This window comes from Motacilla alba, chromosome 19, assembly GCF_015832195.1.
Source record: "Motacilla alba alba isolate MOTALB_02 chromosome 19, Motacilla_alba_V1.0_pri, whole genome shotgun sequence".
Taxonomy (NCBI): domain Eukaryota; kingdom Metazoa; phylum Chordata; class Aves; order Passeriformes; family Motacillidae; genus Motacilla; species Motacilla alba.
In genome coordinates this window covers 4,876,413-4,888,693 of record NC_052034.1, presented here as the reverse complement: position 1 = coordinate 4,888,693, position 12,281 = coordinate 4,876,413, and the positions used below count along the sequence as shown (strand labels likewise).

General features: G+C 47.7%; 1 protein-coding gene across 1 annotated transcript in view; it reads right to left on the bottom strand.

Moving 5' to 3' along the window:
• Positions 1-12,281, bottom strand: part of SLC43A2 (solute carrier family 43 member 2) — a 32,033-nt gene that overhangs the window by 5,647 nt on the left and 14,105 nt on the right. Inside the window, exons 7-14 of the mRNA XM_038157915.1 lie at positions 9,288-9,380; positions 8,513-8,646; positions 7,902-8,104; positions 7,088-7,231; positions 3,555-3,693; positions 2,997-3,129; positions 2,047-2,120; positions 242-365 (exon numbers count right to left, since the gene is read on the bottom strand). Coding sequence (XP_038013843.1) covers positions 242-365; positions 2,047-2,120; positions 2,997-3,129; positions 3,555-3,693; positions 7,088-7,231; positions 7,902-8,104; positions 8,513-8,646; positions 9,288-9,380 — 1,044 coding nt within the window. The remainder of the gene's footprint in view (positions 1-241; positions 366-2,046; positions 2,121-2,996; positions 3,130-3,554; positions 3,694-7,087; positions 7,232-7,901; positions 8,105-8,512; positions 8,647-9,287; positions 9,381-12,281) is intronic.

Sequence of the window (12,281 nt, the reverse complement as noted above, 5' to 3'; positions counted from 1 at the left end):
CTGTGAGTGGAAAGCATTCCCTTCCTCCCTTTCCATTCACCAGAAGGGTTACTGGCTTTCCTGCCCAGGGAGTCATTACTCACACAGGAAAAGTCTCCTGGACAGCACCAAGGTAACAGCAGACTGAGGGACATGTAAAATTACAGCTATTTTTAACCTTGGTCCGTGCACAGGACTCCTTAAATGAGCCAAAAATCCTCTTAACCCCCAAGCTTTCCCATCAAAACCGAGAAGAACTTGCCCAGAGGGGGTCTCCTTTCAAAGGTCCCGTCAGTGCCATGAAGAGAGGCTGCTGCAGGAGGGCAAAGAGGGCACTGATCAATGACTGCAGCCCTGTTAAGCTGCCAAACTGAGTCGAGGGGTACCTGTCAACAAAGAAAGCAACAGCATTATTATATGTCACCTTGACTTCATATCAGCCAGGTCAGATTACATTCCCGGTCCAGTAACAACAGAGACCAATGTGAGAGCACAGTCCCAAGACAGGCATAATGAGCAGAACTCCCTCCTGCACTGTGTAACTGCCCCTTTGGACAGGCTATTTACACACACCCTGTGGTGTCACACTGCTCCTGAGAGCAGCATGGAACTGGTGCCAAGGCTGGAGCCTTCTTCTTCAGATTATTCTCATCCTGAGCTCTCAGACTTTAGCAATATCAGATCCAGCACTTGTTTTGTTTTGCACTTCTGTGGGCAAGTGGAAGTGCTTATACAGCTCCTGTTTCTATTGCACAGGGAGCAGAGTGTGGATATTTACAAGTTAAAAGCAGGGCTTCTTTATCCAGATGACAACACTAGCGGCTGAGCAATCATTTTCATCTGGTCATAACAATTTGCTCCCTTTGGAGGTGAGTGAAACCTGCACAACAGGTTAGTGTTTTCCTTTTTAGAGGACAAGTCTGATCCCATGTCAAACTAAACAACACTGTTGACTGGCAAGTGCTGGTATCAGATAATATTAATGGAAAAATAAATTTCAGGAATCTTCTAACATCTTTCTCTTTCCATGACTGAGCAGTATTTAAAAACAGTCAGGTTAAACTAAACTTGGAAAGAAAGAAGCAAATCAAAACCTTCAAATATTCAAAAAAGTCATATTCAAAGCAAAAATACCTCCGCTCCAGGAAGTTCCAGAGTTGCAATGGTCAAATAGGATTAGTTTACAAGTAAGGTGATACGTACTGCAACATACATTTATTTACCTTGCCCAAGACAAAAATATTTTGCTTCTGGCTGCCAGGGAACCAAAAGTTTATACATTTCATACATTACATAAATTTATCCATTTATATAAGCAGAGTCTTAGATGTGTTCTCTAGACTGGATTCCCCAGACACAGGGATCTAAACCTTTGACAGGAGGAGTCTGTGGAGCTGTGGAGTCTCCATCCATGGGGATATCCAAACAAAATCAATTGCACTCCTGGACAACCTGCCCTAGCTGACCTTGGTCTTGAGAGGTGCCTTCCTACCTCAACAAATCTCTGATTCCCTGAAAGAGAACAGCTCCTCTTTCTTCCTCTGTCCTGCCTCTCAGCACTGAGGGACAGATCTGTTTTCCAGGCCAAAAACATTGCTTAATGAGGAAGAGAGTATTTAGATTCAGCTATCGATAACTTGCTAAGTTGGAAACAGGATGGGTGATCTGTCCTGGGAAAGGGAGGAGGCATCACTAATGGTATCTTGAGCAATGTTTTACCAATGTCAATTTCAGAGGAGAGCAGCAGCGGTGTTTTCAGTCTAGTTAATGTTTTACCTGGGCACATGCACACATCTGCTCATTGCAAGACAAAAAAAGCCTTGAGTTTTTACTATATAACCTGTGTGTCAATAGTTTAGTCTCACACATAACTGTTCCTGTCTCTGTTGCTAAACAAGGAAAGCACTGGGATTTCAGTCCAGCTATTGTCATGTCTAGAGGTGACTGAGGAAACAAGTTGCATCATTTTTCCCCTCTGGCCATGAAGACCTCATTCCTGATCTCCCTCTCCCCCAGGTAAACCAGTTTACCTGGCTAGTTAAACCTTATAGGGACCCAGAGACTTACACAGCTGCATAGAGGCCTCCCACAGCCGAGTGGATGAATCCTCTCACAATTGTGTGCAAAATGAAGGACAGAATCTGAAAAAAGAAGCAGAAAAATGTCACATCCTAGACACCCACTCAGGTGTGCCAGACCCCAACACCAGCCATTCCTAAAAGCTGTTCTTCTAAGGTAGGACTGGGAAACCCAGACCCAAAACCTGAAATACCAGCACGAGGAAAGAAATTTGTACTTATCTCCAGGCACTGCTTTTCCTTACTTTGCACACACACGAGACCTCTCTCATTTGTAGGTGGCACTGCTGCAAGGACGTGTCCCCAACAACCATGGCCAGGATCCCAATGCTTTTCCATGGCCACCAATTTAGTTAATTTTCCACAAGTTATTGCAGACAACACATAAGTGTGAGCAAACTGCAGCTGTTTGCCTACATCATCAAGGCATGTTTAAGTATAGCATAAAATCACTAAACTCCTCTGCCAGAAATAGGTGGTGCCACAGAATAAATATTTTAACAGGTTTATAATCCCACAGGTACCATTGGGCACAGCATTTGACGCAGGAATAACCTGCTGTACACATCACCATGTTATGCTTCTTGCTGCAAGTTTTTCCAACCTTCAGCAGCTTAAATCAAGCCCAGTTTAACTGTACAGGCACTGCCGAGAGGATCTTGGTGGGCAAGAATTTGTTGCCACACAGGCCAGCTGCAGAAACTTTTAAGTGCAAATAAATTCTGAATCAACTGGCATTTTAACTATAGCTGCTTGTTCAGGTTTTCCCAAGAGATTTAAACTGCACAGTGTTACTCGTTACAGCTCTAGAAGTGGGGCCTGCAAAGCAGGATGGAAGTTTCCCAGCAGTGCCAGTCCCAGCCCTTCTGCCACCACCAGCAGGTCGTCCTGGCACTGTGCTGTCATTCTGCCAGCATCCCACCCATTTCACCTACTCACCTGCAAGGGCAGATTAGGAATAAGACAGGTGATTCCAAATCCAACCAGCAGGAAGTTGGTGAATACAAAGGCATTGGTGGCGTTGGTGATTTTCTGGATCTGACGGTCACGCTTCTTCTTTTTCTTGTCACCTCTGGAAGGACAGCAAAACCTGGGTTACAAACACCTCCAGCAGCAGCTGGGACTCACAGCAAGATTCTCTACACATCACATCAACTATCTACACCAGTTTGGTTACAGGACTGCCTATGGGATCTCCACCAGTGGAAGCTGAGGAACATCTGGGTAATTATTTCAGTGCTGTTACTCTTACTCTTAGGCTAGGAGGGAAGTCTGAGCCTCTCCTGCTACAACTTAAATTTGCTCTTCTTGACTGAGCTTAGTGGACATGGAAGATAGTCTGCTCCTTTCCTCTGCCATTATCAAGTCTTCCTTCAGGCTTTCTTTTCTATACTGAAGAGCCAACATTCTTTTCAGTCTTTGATCCCACAACACACAAGGCAGAGCAGAGGAGGCCTGCCAGGTGGCTGCATGTCCCGTGTGGGGCACACTACGCACTGCTCAGCGTTGCTCTCCTCATTCTCTTCTGAGCCATCATCACACTCTTTCATTCTCCAGTCCATGATGTATCCGATCACAGGCGCTGTCAGCAGGCACAGCAGCTGCAGGACCCCAAAAATGGAAGTGTAGAAAGCCACTGCAGGGGAAAAAAAAATTATTGAAAATAGTTTTTAGTCCAAGCAATAGAAAAAAATACGGAAAAAACCTTCCCATTGATCACTTCTCTTATTAAAAGCCCAGTCATTCATCAACCTTCCAGACATCAGAATAGACATGCTGGGCACACTTCCTTCAGCCATTCTGATCCTGCACTGGAATTCTCTGGGCAGCAGCAGGTAGGGCTCCAAAAACGGGGACACAGCACCCACTCCGTGTCAGTGAGGTTTATTCTGGGCAGGACCAGCAGGAAAAGCTTTTATAAGCTTTGTGTGCTGCACAGCCAGGCCTGCTTTAGTCATCTCCTCTCCTGCCTTGCTGGGAGCTGCAGCTACAGCTTCTCCAGCTGGGATGCTCCAGTGAGGACAATCAGGCTGGGAAGGTGAGGACTAACCCAGTTTGTGCTGAATGGACAAGTTTGGAAGAAAGGGAACTGTAGATTACCATCTAAAAATAACAGCATTTGTGAGCAATTGTTAAAAAGCTCAAAGTGATGAAAATTTCGTGCTAACGATCAGAGAAGTGCCTCCATGGCTTGCCAAGGGAAAGCTGATGCCAGCAGACTCAGAAGAAATTGTCCCCTCCTGTTACTGAGCAGTTCCCCCACCCTGCAAGGCCTTTTTCCACTTCCTCTCAGCAGCCCACGTGGTGACTGAGGCACCACACAGAAGGGCTGGTGAGTCACAGTGTGCCACAGCTCCAAAATAAGGATGTAGCTTTGAAACTGCCCATCTCAGCACAGAGCACAAGCTACAGCCCTGTAAGCAAAGCAGCTGAAATTTTCATTTGTCCCTCCTGTTTTTAAGTCCAGCCAGGATTTCCACCAAAATCCACTTGGTAATGGAGAGAAAGTTTGCAGAGAAAGTTTCCAACAAGCCTCTCTCTCCTAAAACAGTTGCAGCAAACCCCAGCAGGGCTGCTCTGCTGTGCCCAAGCATGGCACCTGGTGATCTTTTCCTGGCTCCAGCTGCTGGCAAAGGAGCTGAGAGGAACTTCCAACCTCCAAACTCACATTCGTGGCCCCGTTCCTCCCACAAAGACGAGCCCTGAAGTGACCCCACATCCCCTCTCATTATAGCAACTGCTGCAGCCAAGAGAAACAGGTGGCATCACTCTCTATGAGCACTGCAGGAGCTGATTTACTGTTGTCTGGTTATTTTTTAATAGAGGGTAAGAAGCAAGCCACGCTGTCATGTTTTGCCTCTTTATGCTACCCTGAACACTTAATCTTGGGCTCTAAACAGCAAGGGCAGAGGCCAGCTTGAATTAGGGAGTGAAATTTATAGGGTCAGCAAGGGAAGGGGAGGAAAGACAGTAGCTGCTGCTACAAAACATGACCCCTCAGCTTATCTGTAATCTTAAAAAACATTCTTTCCCAAGGAGAAAAAGCAATAATACCTAGCAAAGGAAGCACACATGGGCACAAGCCTTTACATTCCCTGTTTTAGACGCTTTCCACTCAAAACTACCCTGAGCAAGCACCTCACACTGCTGAGTTTTCCAGCCCTGATTCTCCCCAGGGTCTCTCAGTATCGCCACATTTGAGAGCAAGGTGACAATTTATGAAAGATACAGACAAATTTCAGGTTCTAGGCATAACAGGTCTCCTCTCCCCTGCCTTCCTACAGCACAATACAGTCATTTACAGAATGAACCCTTTAGCTTCTTCCTCATCTCTTGGGGGGGTTCAGCAGATAAGTAGCCACAGGCTGACTGCTCTCTCCACCTTCTGATTTCCTGACAGGTCTAAGTCACCAAAACCTGCACAGAAAGAGCTTTCAAGGACACTGTGCCTCACTGCAATTAAAGACTTCACTACTTATCTGCATGATTTCCCCCACATCCTTCTCTCCTGCTGTAATCCCAGGAATATTTAACTTTTGACCACAACACTTGCAGGGTTTGACTCAGCCCTCCTCTTCCCTCCCTCAGTGCTCCCAAGGGCAGCTGCAGGTGGAGGGAGCTCTCTGAGCACACCCCACCCAAGAGAATAAAGGCAGGAATCGGGAGGAATGCAAGGGAGCAGCATCCCATCCCCTCCTGATGCACACACAGATTGCATTTCTGGAGAGCTGCACGTGCCTTGGAACTGCTCTTGCAGCAGAGCCTGACACTGCTGAGACCAGACAATACCACTGTTTTGCTGATGCCATGGAAACACCAAGACAGAGACTGCACTGCAATGAGCCCAGGCTACATTCAGGGGGAGGAAGGGAAAAAAAATAGGAAGAAATCTTAAAGGTGGCACAGAAAAATTGCAGCATACTCAAGGGGCACAATCCCTGTTTTAGCAAGGAGCTTGATCTAAGCAGAATTGGCAGCTTATTAATTCTGAAATTCCAAGGAGGGGAGGAGAAGGAAAGAAATGAAAATTAAATTAGTGCAGCAAGCCAGGGTAAAAATAAATAATAATAATAATATTTTTTTAAAAAGCAGTGCCAGAGTTACAAGGTAAGCAGAAAAGGAAGCAGTGTTGGGAAAGGTAGGCAGTATGAAGTTTGTCCTGCTTTGCTGTTTAATGTCTAAGCTAGCTCCTGATCCAGGAGATAAAGAGCTGAATGCTGCAGGCTGTCAGAGGCTCAAGAAACAAAGCAATTCAGGGAATGCCAGGGCACTTGGAGTTTCCTGAGTTTCCTTCCCTCCCCCAGAGCTCACTCCTGTTTTCAGAGGAGTGCCTCTTGATTTATCAGCTTCATGCAATCCAGATTTAACAAGTTCAAACTGGATCTTACTACAAAGGACAAAAACAAAACCAAAAAAAAAGGCTAAGTCCTGTTTTGCAATCCTGGGTATTTCTGACAGTAAACTAATGTACTCTTTCCTGTTTGCTCCATGAGCTTCACCAGAACTATAAATGCAGGGAGTCCAGCACAGGGAGCAGCCCTGAGCCTCCCCAGCACCCACCAAGCTGCACAAAAAACCAGCTCTGACTTCACCTCTCCCCCCCGGGCGCTGAGCTGAGGCACTGAGTCCAACCATTACTCATGAGAGTCAGCTGCTCTGCATTCTCTGCTTGCTTGGGATAACTTAAGCAAATACCTGATGAAATAGGTTTTCCAGTTAAAATAAAAATCAGCAGTCCACCCCCAGAGGTTACTCGCAAGAGCCTATGTGGGGAAATAACGCGGGGCATATCTGACAGACACAGGGCTAAAATTAGCTTGACATTCACACATCTACCTCACTGCCCCTCTGTGCTGGGCTGGTTCCAGCCCTTCCCTGGACCCTCCAGCAGCTGTCAATGCACTTGGACACCATGGATTGCCCTGCTCAGAGTATCTGCTGAGTAATCAGCTGCTCTGCCTTCACTGACCAAGTCTGGGTCAGCTCCCAGCCCCAAGGAAGCAGGTAAAGGTCCTCAGAGGTTCCCCTACCTTGACTTTCATCTCCAGACAGAAACTCCAGGATGGTGTTCATGGCTCCCATGTAGAAGATGAGCCTCAGCTGAGTGACACACATGGTGATGAGGCTGAGCAGCAGGATGGGACTGAAGACACTCTTCATGAAAGAGGGAGTAGCTGCAGAAGGAATAACAGAGTCTCTGTAGAAGGCAGCACATCCTGGCAAACATTTACAGTTTTGCCTCTGGCCTAGTAGGGCCCCTCCTGGCTAGGAGTGCCACTGGCAGCCCCAAGGAGCTCACCTGGTGCCTCCCAAACTCCCATCATCAACAGCTGCAGATGCTGGGAGTTTGGCTACCAGTGACTGGGCCAAGGCAGCAGGAAAGAAGGCTGCCCTGATTTGGTGGACTAGGACAAAAAGAAGCCTCAAACCATTTGCTTTCACCATCAAGGCCAGGTTGGATGGGGCTTTGAGCAGCAGGTTCTGGTGCAAAGGGTGGAATGAAATGATCTTTAAGGTCCCTCCCAGGTGAAACCATTCTGTGATGCCCCAGAGTAAAGAAGGCTTGGTCATGGTGGCAACAATCCACCTAAGAGCCAGCAGTGCCCAGCTGTCCTGTCCCCCCTGCAGCCACACCAGCTCCCATGTGTTGTCCCCACCACTGGCTACACCATTTGTGTTCGGTGAAGGACACAAGGACAGGATTCCTTACATAACTCGTGTTCCAGTCCTGCTGGCTGGCACGAGGCTCTGGCAACACCTGGATCACGTATTGCTCCTTTCCAAACAGGTCTGGAGCAGAGCAGGGAGGCCAACAGTGCACCCTGGGGCACCCCAGAACCACACCTGCACTGTCAGGCTGGCACTTCACTTCCAGGTCCACTGTAGACAGACAGAGCTTGTTGTTCTCCTGCAGAGCTGCTGGCTCCTTGGGGCCCTTCATGGAGCTCCCCACGCTGAGACGGCGCCCCACGGTCGTCACTTGCTTGTAGAACTGCTTCCCAGTGATTTTGTGGTCAAAACCCAGCCAGCTGAACTTTATTTTCACCCTGTTGGGTTGCAAAGAGCGTGAGAGCTGCAACACAGGGTGAGGAGTCAGAGGCAGCAACGTTGCAGGAGTCAGAAAGGCTATTTGTGGATTTAAGGCACTGGTTTCCATTACAGACCCACAAATGGTTTTGATCCAGAGCACACTGAGATACTTTCCCTGGGCCAACTTGGCATAAATCAATATAAAAATACTTATGACCAGGAACAGATCATTTTCCCCTCGTAATTCCCACAGTTTGGAAAGTTCTACTTTGCACAGGTAATCACATGCTAGTGGCAGGCAGAAATCCTCAGCCTGAGAGGGGGCACCAACAAACAACATGCAAGGGGTTCCCTGTCTACTCCTCTAAATCTTTGTGCCAGCTTTTCCTGGAGGATTAGGAATGGGATTAGCCCTGGAGACTTACGAGTAGTCCATGTCTTCTGGTCCTGGGAAAGGCTCCAGGGGCCAGTTGAAGAAGCAGTTGAGGAAAACGAGTCCTGCACAGCTTGCCCAGACAAGCAGGATAAGGATGAAGGAGACCCCAAAGTCATATATAACCTGGGAATCACAAGGGAATATGGGTTTGGCTACAGGAGCAAAAAGATGCTTCAATATTCTGGGAATGAAGTCTGAGAGGACTGGGGAAAGAACATCATGATACATTTAAAATGGGTTGAACTCAAGTGGTAACAAAACAATTTTGTGACAGGGACTTGATTGGAAAATCAGCAGGAATCTCCCTGCACTCCTGGGACTGCAATGAAACATCCCTGGTTCAGAACCAGGTGATCTGTCCAGACAGCCCAGGTGACTATCTTGTGTCCCTTCAGTGCCATTTGCCAGCCATAAATTATGTTCAAAGCCAACCCTTGGTGACAATCACACAGATAAAATACACATATGTGCATTAAAAAACATATATACACACAACTTTTAGATTAACAAAGCAATCTTTTCTAAAAAAAAAAAATCTTTAGTTTTTTCACTTCTACTTAGCACTTCTAAAGTTTTCTCTCTGCTGCATTCTTGAGGCAGTCACTTGGGAAGTCTCTAACACTGACAGGAACTGAATCTTGCAAATGCACATCCTTAAAAAAGACCTTAAGCAAATGGTGTCTCTTTCTTTCCACATTATTGCTACACAGGGCAAGACACCAGCACAACATCACCAGTCACAAGCCATGATCCCACAGCCTCACCTTGATTCCTGGAAAAGTCACAGCAGAGGAAGCATAGGAGCCAATCATCAGGGCAATGAACGTGGAACGAAGGTCCCCAAACATGTTGGGCAGCTGGGGAGAGAGAGGAAAACCAGTTGGAGTAGGCTGCTGCCAAGGGAACGAGGCTTTCTCGGGGAGATATGGGCATTTGGGATTAATTCTCCTGGATAGCAGAATGTGAAGCAGCCAGTTTTACTTAGGCATGACTTAGCTCTTTAAGATATTACTCTGCAGGTTTCACTCGTGTCTCCAGAGACAGGGAATGTCTACAATCCAAGATTTATGTGCTTACTGACGCTGCTTCTTTCCAGACTGACAGCATATTTTGCATCATTCACCTTTAGCACGGCAGCACTTGCTCCAGCTCTTGTGCTGTCTTTAAAAGTCCCTTACCCCAAACCTTTAGCCACCACTTTTCCTCTCCCACAAACAAGTGCCCAAATTCTGTGTTTATCACCCTTTTTTTAGTCAGTGCTGTTAGACACAGGCTGCAGTCTTTAACACACCCTGCAACACCTTGAACTGCCAGCTTTGTTTATGCACCTTGGGTCAGCACCCAAATCCTTTGCAGCAGACCAGAAAGTTCCTGTTATAACAAGAAGGAACAGAGACAAGCACAAACGGTGCTGCTGCTTGCATTTCCATTTCTAGCCATCTCCACGGCTCCTTCTGTGGCAACAGACTCTCTGTGCTGATCATTTCTGCATCACTGGGATGGCTCAGATGCCTCAGCACACTATCCCAGAGCTAGGTGCAGGGAAGGAATCACAAACACCAGATACCCAAGGATTTATCGCTCAGCACAGCTACTGAGCTCTGCAGCAGGCTACGCCTGACATTGCTACTCCTGCCAGCCACCCCACCTCAGTGCCTGGGCTCCCTTCAGGTGTGCTGGCACTGCTGAGAGCACACCAGGCTGGCTCTGCAAGGATCTGTGGGGAAAGCAAAGCTCTCAGTAAGGACAGCCGGCAGCAGTTCACAGCAACCACTTCTGCCACCTGAACAGCAAAATCACTGCCAGGATGGCTCACCAGCCCCTGCTTCCACTCACGATCCAAAGGCAGAAACCGCTGGGAGACCTTCCTTCTCTCCTGGGAAAGGAAGAACCCCCTGTTTCCTCAACAACCTGAAGCGAACAAGCTTCCATCACTCACTAATGCTGTCCTGGAAACTGGAAAGTAGAGGGAGAAGCACTGAAGTTGTCAGGCTATGGAGAGCTGGGCTGACACCTCCTAAAGCTGGTCAATGGGCAGAGATTCTGCTGCAGGCTGGCAGATTTCCCTCCCACCTCCTTTTTTTTGGGTCACTTACTCCCCAAATTCACTTGAGCATCACTACCACGTCAGCCTCAGAGGACCTCAAAGCAGGACACTGCAGATGCCTTCTAGGACTGAAAGCACGAGCAGCTCAGCTGCTGAACAAAAAGATTCAGAGAATATCAGCCTGAGCAAGCAAGTGCTGCCATCACACTCCCCTTGCACGGCTGAAAAACAAATCCATCTCTCCCAGGAGCAGCATATAAGGCAAGCAAATCTGGCTTGTGTCACGGCGTGTTTACAAGGCAAAAATATTTCTGAGCAGGAGCACTCCGGGACCCATCTGGCTGTTTATCATCCCCGTGCCTCACTGCAGAGCTTCCTATGCACTGCAGGCTGCAGGTCCTCACATAACCCCGGGCTGGGGAGCAGCAGCAGTGATGTGCTGAGCCTGATGCTGCCCCTGAACCCTGGAGGAGGAGGAGGCAGAAGAGGCTGCGCTGCTCTGCGGAGCATCCCCACACCCATCACCCCGCATGCGGGAGAGCTGCCAGCAGGCTGCTCCCGGGAGCTGCAGACAGGAAACGGCTCAAGGATCCAAAGGTCTGTTACCAGGCACTGAAAAATCTCCTCTTGGAAGCACTGGCCTCAATTTACACACTCCCAGAAAGCAGCATCTGCAGAGTGGAATATCTGAGGGTTGTAAAAAAAGGCTGGTCGCTGTCACCAGGATGGGCATTTGCTTCATCCCAAACACCCCAAACTTAAAATAATGTCCAGAAATGACAACAAAACTGCTGCTCCTGCTGGGGAGCTCAGGGCAGGGCAAGAGCTGCACAAACACAGCTGCTTCTTGGCAAGGGCTGGTTTTCCCCAGAGATCCAGAGTCCACAAAAAGCTTTTTTCCTACAGCCGGAAAGGAACTTCCAGGTGGATCCTCCTGCTCTGAGGGCTACTGGAGACACACAACAGGAAGCCATGACCAGGAGAACCCGAGGCTGCTTCTGCCTTGATTGGGACCGAAGTCCTAGAAAGGCTAAAGATTTCCTCAAATCCAATTTGGCACCCGGCAAGCAGCTAGATTAAAAAAATTGGGCAGAAGAGATTGAATGTCTTATCCAGCCCAATCAAAGCAGAAACTGCAAACGCTGAGCCCTTGGAAGGGAGAGAAATCTGGGACTACCTGGAGGGGCAGAGGGAGTAAAGGGGGAAAAGCCTTGAAGGGTTCAAGACCAAAAAAACCTCTCAGACTGTGCCAGCACTGGCAGTGCCTGTGCAGGTCTCATCTAAAGACCAACTACAAAAACAACATGCAATATTTACCAAGTCATTTTTCATGCTGTCTTTATACTAGCAAGCATTGGAAAAAATGAACCACAGAGAAAAAAAAAAGGCAACAAAAAACACAAGCCACGGAGCAAGTGAGCTCTGTTTTTCTGCCACCAAAAAGGATCTAATCCTCATTCTGATCTCATCCCCGCGGGCCAGAAGTGACTCCTCCACTAACTTCTGCCCATTCTGGTATGACAGCTCCAATTCTGCAAGACCTATGACGACAGAAACTCTTAAGCCTCTTGTTTAAAGGTCACTGACACTCAATGCAATATTAACTTTATGCCCTGTCACAAAGACACTCCGTGAACGTTGCCACACGTAACTGTTTTTCACTGGAATCCTTTATTGCAGGTCTGTAATCCTAAAATGATAAATCACTTCC